The following is a 12,602-nucleotide window of genomic DNA, read 5'->3' on the forward strand; positions in this document are numbered from 1 at the left end:
AAACAACCATGTCTTAATCTAGATTGAAAGTATTTAAAACATATTCATACTTTTATTTGGGATTTACTAAATTAAAAAAAAAATTTTTATTTTTATATTACAGTTAGTAATTTACCATCGAAAATAAGTTTTGTTTATCCTATAAAAGTATTATGCTCATTTTTACAAGTTTGGGTTGTTCTTGAGGTGTTGGGATACTACTCTTTTATCCCCTTATCTCTATTTATTACAATAACAAGTGTTGACTGTATCCAACAGGTCTTCCCTACTCTTACGCCGGCTACGTCACTGGATGTATGTTTTGAATAACAAACATACTCATGTGGTCTTATTCACGGCAGTGATGTTCTTGTTTCCTTGCCCACTACACTTGAAACGGTCAAATATAGTGTGACCGGCCAGAGAAGGTAAATAAGATTTCATAAAACAAAAGTAAGTACTAAAAATCAGTAATTGAAATTATATAATATATTTAATCATTTCACAGTACCTAAGTACCTTTACAAAATACCCATATTAATGATTCAGTAGATAGTTATAATATTAAAAAAAACATGATACAACAACATATTGTTATGACGCGATAGCACCTTTTGTGTAAAGAAATCATTTACCCCCCAAAAAAAGGGTAAACGAATCCCTCCCCCCCCCTAAAAAAATGTGATAAATGTATGCATAAGAACTATCACAAGATTCGATGACGATTTTGGCTGGAGTTTGATTAATCATAATTTCATTATAACATGGAAACGACTAGTTGGTGACGGCCTTGGAACTGTTTACTGACCAGTCATTTGTTTTTATTAGATAATATTCTCATTCAAATAAATAAACATTATTTTTTACATCGTATATTTGATTATTTTTTTTTTTTATTTAAAAACACTAACTCTTTAAACCAACATAACCTAACGCAGATAATGTTTTTCAAATCTTGCTAGTTCATAACTATAAAACCAAATGACTAGCATCATGCACATGTACTCAATATTATATTCCTTTGAACGTTATACAGTTATCTTTCGTACGATTACATATTTTTAATGCGTCAATTATTATTATGATTTATATTTGACAATGTGTTTTCCATCTTTCATGTTTTACATTCATTTTCTCATTGACTAGTTTGATCTTATGATTGAAGAATGGACCGGGCGTATTTAATACATAAGCAGCAGTGTTCAAAAATGTCAAAAGTAAATTGTATGTTACACATACATATTATTTAAATTACTAATTTTGAACATAACGTTACAATGAAAATAATGACTAGTCGTAAAAAACCATTGTCTAAACATTTAATAACTCAAAATTTAATTGTTCAAAACTGGTTATCTGCCAACCTAATCTAACCTCTGAGAATCTAATACAAAGAATGCTAATTTTTTACTTTTAAAATCTATTCCTTATTATTTTCTCTTGAAAATAGGGGTTTTAACATTATTTAGAATTTCAATTTTGAATTATCACGTGAAATTATTATAATATATGTTATATTGGTTAGGTTTCTAGGTGGCTAGGCCACTGGTTTCTATATCAATTAATAACATAATGTTGTATAGACTACTTAGGAAATATATGTTTCATGTTTCTAATAGATTCTAACCGTACTCAATTGACGTGTCCATTTTCACCGTCAAAAGATGAAGCTCAACGGATTATGTCTTTTATCTGTGATGCTAGTTAGTTCTTTGAATTTCGTTGCGGGACATTCTTATCATTTGGATCAACGTCCTGATTTTGAACCTATGCCTGATTTCGCAATGGACAAAGTAAGTCTGAGTGAAATGGACCAAATCAAGGAAGTAATAAATGTTTATGGGTTTACTAAATTTTCATCGAATGTGACTTTAATAAACTTTGATAACCAACGAATAGCCGAAGCCAAAAAAAAGTGGGTAAAAAAAATATTATTTCATTAAACTTACGTTAAAAATGTTATGAATAATAAAAATACAATGATCGCACTGAATTTATTTTAATTGGTTATTATTATTATCATCGTTCATAATATTATAACTGAATCAAAATAGTTTAATTAAAAAAATTCTTACAAATTATAACAATAACAAAAACAATATTATATAAACACAATAATAACATAATATTAGTGTTGCACAGTCAGTGGTAACAGCAAACCACCTTAGTAAATAATAATTTTTTTAATGATAATAATATGATGAGATGTAATTCTTTGTATTGTACAAAATACTTTGTTATTATACAAGTAAACCAATTAATTCTACAATATTATATATGTACATATGGTAACCAAACCGGAAATGTTAACAAAACAAGCTATACCGAGATACACAATTATAATGATAAACAATGACTTTCATTTTCTCTTCTACATAAAAAATAAAAGGAAAAAACACGTATTGGTTCAAGGTCAAGTCTGTTTATTTACACTTTTTATATATATTTTTTTTTACAACACCGCTTAAGGTTTCGTAAGTTTTTTTACTAATAATCATTTTATGGAAATTTTATGAAAAATATTATGAAAATAAGCGTAAATTATTTTGTGAGGCGAATTTACATCAAACAAATTTTTTAACACTCAAAATTCACAAAAACAACCGACTACTGTTTTAAATTCTTACGGGCGTCTATGCATATGAAAATACTTTTAAACTTGAAAATGTTTTAAATTAAAAATGTTTAAGTGTATCACGTTTTTGATTACAGACATATGCATGACTTCCTAGATAATAGATGAAAATCAGTTTTATTGGAATGGGGTTCGTTAAACATTTTTTTTTCAGACCATTATTGGACAGGGAGTGCCTACTAAATGCTTAATCGTTGTGAAGTTAATACCTTCTCAGCTCCTCGTTGAAACTAAAATAAAATTGTTGTGTGTTGTGTTAAAAGGCCACATAAGAAAAACATTGTTACATTTGAGGCGCTCAGATGTCAAACCGATTGACTCCATTTTTTTTTCAAATTGCATGGTTGTATTAAAAAAGTCTAAAATTTTCAGTGGCCAAGATAAATAACTCCATAGTGGAATTTTTCACCACTAGAACGAGCTAAGAAAACTGGAAATTGTACTTGCATACATTGTTTCAGATAACTTTAACTGCCAGTTAATCAGTACGGCTTCTGAGCGCCTCGTTTAATTCCTATGCACTAATCCGTGGTTTTTTGTTAATAGTTTTTAGGAACGTGGTATGCCGTGCAAACGACTTCAACGTCAAGGCCGTGTGTGATGTATGAGTTTACAAACTCACCGGAACAGGATCTGACCAATACAAATTGTATCAACTGCACAAACTGTGTAAGTTGTGTTAATTGCAGAAACTGTGTAAATTGTAAGTCTTGTACAAACTGCACAAATTGTCAAAGACAGTACAAGCTGTACAGGTTGTAATAACTTAAGAGGCTGTACAAGCTGTACGAACTGCGATAACTGTACGAATTGTCAGCATTGCACGAAATGTGTGAATTGCAATGACAGCATAAGCTGTACGGACTGTACAGACTGCAGACAGTGTACAAGCTGCACGAATTGTAGAAGCTGCACAAACTGTAGAAGCTGCACAAACTGTACGGATTTATCGAATTGCACGAGTGCTACAAATGTATCACACACCTGTCCCCGGTACCGAATGACACAAACCAATGGAGATTCACCGAGAAATTCAGCAAGAAATTCACCGAGAAATTCAGCTGCCAGAGCCAACAATTACCAATACGTCGGTCTGCTGCAACCCGACCCGAATGTGCCGTCCAAGATGTCTGTTTCCAGCCTTCCGTGTCAGTATTTTCGACCGGTTCGATCGAACGGATTTACATAAAAAAATAAAGTAGCTACCTGATTAATTTAGTAATTTATATGATTTCCATTGCAGACGTGCCGGGGAAATCGCCGTTCGTCGTGTTCGCCACTGATTATGTAAACTATGCGGGCGCATACTCTTTACAGAGAAAACCGTCCGGCCACAAATATGCTGTAACCATTTTGTCGAGATCAAAAGTCTTGGACAAAAGGTACCTGGATAAGGTAAATACAAACAAAAAAAAAAAACGAACAATTGCTTTTCTACAACTTGTTAGGTGACGTTTGTGCAAAAGACACGGCTAGTAGTAATGTATCTGCATGAAGTGTAGATACTCTTGACTTTTTTTTTTTTTTTAGGGTATTTTTATCACTTAGTTTCAACACAAATCATCTCAGTAAAAAAAAAAAAATAATAATAATGTGCTTTTTTTTTAATTTACAGTTGCACGACCTAATAGGTTCATCCAGAACGAGTCCGTATGCTCTGTCAGTCGTCGATCAATTGAACTGTAACCCTACTAACCAGAATTTCAACGTTGAAAGTAATGAAGAACCGTTTAGTGGTAATAAATATAAATACACGGTCACCAACGGACAAAGCGTCGGCAATGTGATTGACGATGACAAGAATGTCTACATTTCGGTCGTCGATGAGATCAATCCTGAAGCCTTTAATGTTTGAAACAAATCATGTTTAACTTTTAGGTGAACGTTATCTTTAATTTAGTTTTACCACAATTTTGTAAATTTAAAACAAAATCCAATAAATTTTAAAACAGGTCCCAGGCATCTATAATAATTGCATTAAGTCAATATTAAATAACACACTACATCTTAATTACTTTCAATAGCAAATTAATGGTTAAAATGTCATTACAAACAATACCTCACAAAAAGTGCATACAATGTTAACAACACAAAATGCAAATGATGCAATTTATGTAGATTCATTTTAATAGATTGCCACATTTTCCTGAAATCTAAATAAAAATTTTAATGACTTAATATAACGTCCATGTTTTGGTTATGATCAAAAAAAAATATATAATTCATGATATAATATTGTACAGGGTAAATTTTTTAACGCCGTACAATAATTGTTGTTAAAAAATTATTCAGATCAAAAATGTTTATTTTATATTTAAATTGTTACGGTTTAATACAATTTTTATATTGAAAAAAAATACACTGAATTATAAATGATTTATTACTGCATGTCATAAATTGTATAGATTTCATATAATTTTGTTATAAAGAGATCATTTTTGTTCAGGAATATTTGTTTAGTTCAGAAATATCCAATTAAGATATTTAAGTTCTTGCCTGTTCTGTTTGTAAAAATTAATTATTAGATAAAATATATAAGTGTCTTCAGTATGTGTAATTTTTCTTTATTTGATTGGCGTGTCAGACGTTACTTTGATAATAAGTAGGTTTAAAATAGAATAATCAGTTTAGTAATGGAAAATTTTAAGTAAGAGATTATGTTTGAAAAGCAAGTGGTAAAAGTGTTAGAAAATTTCAAGTATTTGGGCTAAGTCATATCAGAGAAAACTGGAATTGAAAAAGACAAAGCAAGTGGACTGAAGTGTAGTTAGATGCGGTATGAAAAAGGCAACAAAAGGTGTTGTGTTTCAGGAATTTTTGAGATGGATGTGTAGAGTGACTAGGTTAGAGTGTTGGACGGAATGATGAGGAATAAGTAAAAAAAAGGAAGTTTAGGATTTACAGCTCTATAATGAATTAAAATCAAACGGTACCAAAGGATAAATTCGGGTTAAGGTAACAAAATAGATACAACAAAATAATTTCTAAAGTAATATTGTTCATATAGTTGCATTACAGCGTAAGGTGATAGGTTTATTGTATTTTTTCACAGTAAATAACTTAAGAATTCATTGTTACTTAATCTACCTTAAAGAATTCATAGAAATGTAGACTTTCTTGTCACCAACAGCTTGTCCGAGGTTTTCACCCGCCTTGGTGCCTGCAATCATATTTTTTGGATTGAACTGCTGGTCATTAGATTCTAGACTGATATTCTCGTCCAGATGATTGCAGTTTGATTGGTCAACGATTGACAGATCGTATGGACTCACGTTAACCGAAGCCATTAAGTTGTGCATCTTTCAATTTCAAAAAAAAATTACATTTTATTCTCAATTGCAAAGATTCAACATGATAAAACCATCTTTTTTGGTATCCCCAGATAACATAGATTCTTACAAAGGCCACTTTAATTTACCTTATTTAGGTACGTTTTGTCTAAGACTTTGGATCTCGACAAAATGGTTACAGAATGTTTGTGGCCGAAAGGTTTTTTTTGGCAAGAGTATACACCTGCATAGTTTACATAGTCAGTGGCAAACACAACAAAAGAAGATTTCCCCGCAACATCTGCAATGTGAATTAAACAAATTACCAATAAGGTGAAAATCTATTTGTTACATAATTCTCATCTAACATGTTGGAAATATTCTGAACTCAAGTACTTACTCAGAGGAGAATTACTTGTCATTCTTGATGGCAAACTTTTATCAGCTTTCAATTGTCCAACATAACGGTTATTATTGGATTTAATTATTACATTGACTTTAAAATTTTCGATAATTTGTTCAAATTTAGTCGATTGTGAGCAATTAGTGTTTGTGCTATTTGTTCTATTCATACAATGTGACAAATTACTACACGTTGTACAATTTGTACAATATTCGCATACTCTACAAGTTGTACAATTTAGGCAACCATCACAGTTGTTACAACTAGTACAATTTGTACAGTTTGTGCAGTTGTTGCAACTTGTGCAATTAACACAATTTACACAGTTTGTACAATTCGTGCAAGTACCATCGTTGAATTCCTGTGTGAACTCATACACCAAACACGGACTTGACTTTGGCGTCTCTTGTACGGCGTACCATGAACCTAACAGCTTTTAAATTAATAAGAAATTAGCACACAAGATCCAATTAAGACAGTTTTTAGGTTTTCTTTTTTTGGTATTAATTAGTAAATGTCCAGAAGACTACAACTAAGAATAACTAACATACTTTTTTATTATTAATTTTACAATGATATGTTTTTCACACAAAACCTTTTAAGATTTAGGAATACAAAAGACATTTATTGGTCCCTTAAAACCTGATTGACTGGACCGGTTATGATTTAAAGTTAATAAAAGTGCTTTACGTTGGTGGCTGCAAATATATCGTCAGTATTTAAAAATAATTAAGCATAGCATGGGTACCTAACACGTTAAAAAAGGGCCCACTAAGGGTTACACTAATGTGTTTATTTTATTGGAAATAGTATATTTTGTGTTTACCAATAAAAATGTTCTCCTCTAAACAAACAGGTTTTCTAAGACATTTTGTATCAATAAAATTCATTAAAATTTGAGTTCTTCCTGTTTTTGAACTCTATATTTCTAAAGACCCATTTTTTAATTGGATTAGTATTTATCTAGCAAAATGTATCATTAATTTAAAATTGAACACGGTATATTAAAAATAAAATAAAATTAGTACCTAGTTGTTCAGTAATTTTATAATATAACCTGCCCATCTGCGTCAAATACATTACTTGGACTTACTTTATCCATTACAAACTCAGGCATAGGGTCGAAATCGGGACATTGGTCCAAATGATATGAATGCCCCGAAACGAAATTCAAAGAGCTAGCTAGCAACACTGTTAAAATACATAGTCCTTTGAACTTCATCGTATGACTGTGAAAATGTATTATATCCTTTATCAATGGACACTGCAATGGCGTGCGATTAGAATCTATTAAAAACATATAACATCTAACACTGTAACTACAATATACCTATTGTATGGCTGAATAATAATTGTTAAATGAATTTTGGGTAGTTTTGGCGAGTGACTGCAAAATGAATAAATGTTTTATAATTTTAACCACGGTTTTAGTACTTACTTGTTTTGATATGTTACTTGCTTTCTTGATCGGTCACTGTATACTTGTTTATTGGAGGTGCATCCGCCGAGAACGCAAACCAATCACTACTGTCTGCTATGAGTCTGACAAACTATTTATAATATTCAGTATAAACGATAATACAGCCAGTAACACTATTCATATATTCTCTAAATATATAAAAAAAGGGTTTTCAATTTTTTCACTCTAAAGAATAAGTATACCATCTTATACTAATTTGGAAAATCCACCAATAAATTTTCTTAATTTGATTTTGATTTGTATTTTATAATGGCTTTAGTTTAAAAAAAAAATGGAATAGTTAAAAAATGATTATATTACTTCTTCGAAGGTTACTATATTTCGTACCATTTTTGTCCTTAAAAAGTTAACAACATAATAGGCTGACTATACAGGGTGATACATTTGATACTTTTTTTTCCTATACTTGTAGGTACATGTTTTACTATATTTTTCAGTACGTTGAGCATTTTCAACATCTAAGACTGTCAAAGTTGTTTTTCCGAATAGCAAACATACATTTTTAAGTCGATAAATGGGTAGTAAAAAATTAAATTATGTAATTTTCCTTTGAATTTTAAATATAAGGTTAAGTTTTTGCGCGTGGCTACTATTTAATGATTGGTCACTTCTAAAATGATGTCACTAACTTCTCATGTTAGCACATCCACCAGCCTGCATCCAATCTGCTTTTATACAATAAATTATATACTACTAGAAATAAAAGTTTTTTCATTAATAGCCACAATAAATTAAAGTTTTGAAACAGCTATGAATTTAAAATACTTTACTATATGCTATTATGTAGTGTTTCTTAATTCTTAACGTCATATTGTAATTATTAGTTTAATTAAAACTATATTTAAACCTAATTAACATGTTATTGAATGTATTATGCAATTTTTGTACTCTTGTTCCTTCGACAATCTTTTTAACCTATACTAATTAGTGTTTTATAAATAGAAATAACATATTTACACATATTCTTAAACCATATTTGTATTGTGTATAATTGTTTTTTAGCATTTAGTTTATTATGAAATCATAATTTTGATATGACCAATTATTCGTTTAAAATACTAAAACATTTATTGTATATTAATTCGCGTCTATATTATAATGTGTATTTTTTTTATTTATTCGCTTAGGTCATACTTTAACTACCTGCCTATTTGTTATCTATTTTAGAATCGTTATACCTTGTTTCTTCTTCTTGATGCAGTACTTTAATATTTAAGTGGGTGAGTGTGTGTGAATTATGTAATAGAAAGAAGGTTCTTAAGTAAATTATATTAAATTAATTCAACTAATACAGTGTTATGCTTTATTAGTCAAAATGGGTTGGAACACAGTATTATGTTCTTTATCGAAAAAACCAGTACAGTGGGGTCGGGGCTTAGTGGGGGCGGGGAGGTCACAGGTTTATAGGAATTTTTAAATCTGTAAGTGATAAAATCATTTTCGAAAAAACGCTTCGATGCAAATCGGTAGTCAGTATTTTCAAGCCGGTACAGTCCAAACCAAGCACAGTGTAAACCAGCAAAGTTAGAAGTATTAAATTGAGATTAAGCAACGAGGGGACGGAGAGGTCACAGGTCTACAGGAATTATTAAAAATAAAAGTGATAAAATTGAATAAAATCGCTATGATTTTTTTTTAATTTTTATTAAAGTATTGTTCAGTCCATTTTTAAAATGCGGTTAGGTTAAGCGTTGTCTCGAAAACACAAGTTCTTTTACTTTAGAAATCCACTGGTAAGATTTGATGTGCGTTTTCCATTATCACTGTTTACATAAATGAAAATACAGTAACCGTTTGTGTAAAAAAAAAATGTGTACACGTTCAAAAGACTGTAAACATTATTTACATACCCATATGGAGCTTACATTATAATAACGTACACCTAACGTCGACAAAACACCTATACAGGATCTTAAGCGTTTCACGGTCCACCCGACTTACTGGGGATTTTCTAAAAATATTAAAAAACCACATAGGTATGTGAATCGTTTTTGATTTTCTATCATACTATGATATTTTATGGTCATTGGAATTTTTTTACTCTACGGTAAGAGGATTTAGGGGGGGATTGATTTTGGAAACTCTTATAGCAAACTTTTGATAGATATTTTTTTTAGTAGAACAGAATTTGATTGAACCTAAAAGTTGCTTTTAGGAACTTATTTAAAAAAATGCGATTTCTATAAAAAACATATTGTAATGCATTTTAACGACTCATTTTTAACTATTTATATAAATAAATAGGTTTTTTTTTTTTTAATATAAATATCCACATTTGAATCAATAGGTTTTAGTCAACCTCGAATCTAACCTTTTCATTACAACTATGGTTTTGGAATTTGACCAACGTTTATGGGTTTTCTAAAAAATTTAATATATATGCGGTAATACGAGAAAAATCAGCAACATAACATAAAAAAAAAAGTTTCCTACATTCAATTGACCACCCTGTATGTTTATGTGGTCTTCATCAAAATATAGAATGCAGTAGAATCAAAGTTGGCAAACATTTAAATACAAATAAGAGAATTTTCATTTGATAAAAGACAAAAATGTATTATGTGGTTTTTACCGATCGGCTATACCCATAATCGAATCGAATTTCCCTGTTCATCCGACTTTTGTCAACGAAGCTCAATTCTGGTAAGGTCAGGTTATACTAAACGTTAAAAAAAAAAACCATTATGCATTTCAAAATTATTGCTATTATTCTTTTCGCCATTTACTTCGCGACGGTGACACAGGTTAGTATAAAACATTAATAATAATAATAATAATTTCAACAAAACGGTCGGTAATTAATAGTACTTATGATACCTCATAGAGCATCGGACTCGATAAGAATCAAGTGCAAAAGATTTCGATTTTTTTCGAAGAACACGAAAAACCCTTAAGCAAAATTCCCGAAGAAGGTTTCAAAAAATTGGCGGATAATTTCGTCAAAACGATTGTTCAACTGTTGAGGCCATACGAAAAATCTTCAAACAAAATGGCAATGAGAGATATGGTGAAATTGGCGAATGAATTGGGAATGAAGAACTTTTCAAATTTTAAATACAACAAAGGTGACAAACTTTATTTGAACAGGTTTTACGTTTTTTTTGGTGATAACCGAATGTTGTCGGTATAAGATAACATCCGTCTTTTCGGTATTTAATATTTTATCAGCCTAACGCATTCAATGGCTTTAACGCGGTTGAAAACGGTTTACAATATTTTTAAATGTTTTCTTAACTACAGATGAGTCCGACGGTCAAAAAGTACAAGATCTATTGGTATATCTGGCCAGCCACGATAAGCGTACCGACGACTGGAGGAAGGTATTAACAAAACAAAATATTTAAAAAATTATGGAATTTAATTTTTTTTTTTTTTTTATTTCCATACATATTGATTTTTACATAGACGCCAAGCTTAACGTCTTACGAAGTCAGAATTTTCGGCGGCCTGTTTAATGAATTCGATATCTATGAGCCTCACGCTAGTCGACATCATTTGCTCATTGACTGTTTGAATCTACACAAGTCCGTCAAATACAGCTTATTGGACGTCTTAGACGTCCTACTAGACGAAGGTATTGTTGAACAAACTAAGAAAGTTAACTATGTATTGCCAAGTTCGATCATTTTTAATTAATTATTAGGCGACGGTGTAATTAACGCCGCGAAGTTCTTGGAAGGCTATTTGAGCGTAAAACCACGAGTATGTAAATAGTTTAGTCAAATACTAGATAAAATACATAACATATAGCTATTCTTTTGATATCCAAGTCTAATTACATTATTTGTAAATAATAATCTATTAGCATTAAAAAAAACTCCAGTCATACTTTTCTTATTTACATGATAACAATTGTACTTAGGGCAGAGGTCTAAGCGTGAATCAAGTTCACAACCTAATCAGATTACACAAAAATCACAAAACAGATGATGGTCACATTAAACCTGTCGAAATAACAAAGTTATTCAACAAGTTATCTATAGTTACAGAAGACCTTAAAAACCGATTGATTTTTCCATCCATCCGTAAGAATAAATTAATAATATTATCATGTTTCTTATTATCAATTGATATATTTAATAAACTTAAAAATATTAATTATTATTATAAATAATTCTTTATCAATATTATTCTATGCAGACTCTGCAAATTTACTTTTTATCTGTACAAATCAATAGGTAATAACTATCTTTTACTTAATTATATTTTATTATTTCAATATTTAAGATAAAATACGGTTTGTATATTTATTTACGAATATTTAATTAATGAACAATAATTTTAATCCGTAAATAATAAAATATAATCTATATGGTTTTATTAATTTAAGGGTGAACTCCCTTTTTATGTGTATTTTGATTATAGGGTCTGCTGCTTTGGAGTTGCAAGAGCTGTTGATTGTTACTGCAGAATACAACAATGAGGTCAACGTAAAAGTAATACTAATAATTTTATTTCGATTGGCTTTTATATCATTTTATGCACCACACATGAGATCTAACGAGGCACTATTGACTTTGATGATTTCTCAGACTTCCAGTGTATTGTCTACCAAGAAAGTGAGATCTTTGATGTGGGAGTTCTCTACACACGACAAAAACAAAAACGGTTTGCTCGATAAAGCCGAACTTACAGAAATTACAAGAACTGTTAGCGCTCTTATTGAACAATTCGATTCCGATGGTAATATAATTGCAAATTATAGTGTAAACAAAATCGGTTTAATTGTTTTTCTTCTAAACACTACCAGTACCAGGACAGTAAAATGTATCATGGCTGAAATACTAAAATAGTGAATCTGGATAAACAAGATTAGCTTCTATCTTGTTAAATAAA

The 12,602-nt window shown here is 30.3% G+C and overlaps 1 protein-coding gene across 1 annotated transcript; it reads left to right on the forward strand.

Moving 5' to 3' along the window:
* The first annotated feature begins 162 nt into the window (after nucleotides 1-162).
* On the forward strand, nucleotides 163-4,994 carry LOC126842945 (uncharacterized). Its single transcript, XM_050580189.1, has 6 exons — nucleotides 163-432; nucleotides 1,599-1,772; nucleotides 3,161-3,360; nucleotides 3,398-3,762; nucleotides 3,858-4,009; nucleotides 4,230-4,994. The coding sequence occupies exons 2-6, from the start codon at nucleotides 1,644-1,646 to the stop codon at nucleotides 4,467-4,469; spliced, it is 1,086 nt and encodes a 361-aa protein (XP_050436146.1). The 5' UTR covers nucleotides 163-432; nucleotides 1,599-1,643; the 3' UTR covers nucleotides 4,470-4,994.
* Nucleotides 4,995-12,602: the final 7,608 nt, after the last annotated feature.

Source organism: Adelges cooleyi, unplaced genomic scaffold (assembly GCF_023614345.1).
Source record: "Adelges cooleyi isolate 19-005CV unplaced genomic scaffold, UGA_ACOO_1.1 ACOO_flye_CR_arks_rails_tigmint_CR_PRNA_574, whole genome shotgun sequence".
Taxonomy (NCBI): Eukaryota; Metazoa; Arthropoda; class Insecta; order Hemiptera; family Adelgidae; genus Adelges; species Adelges cooleyi.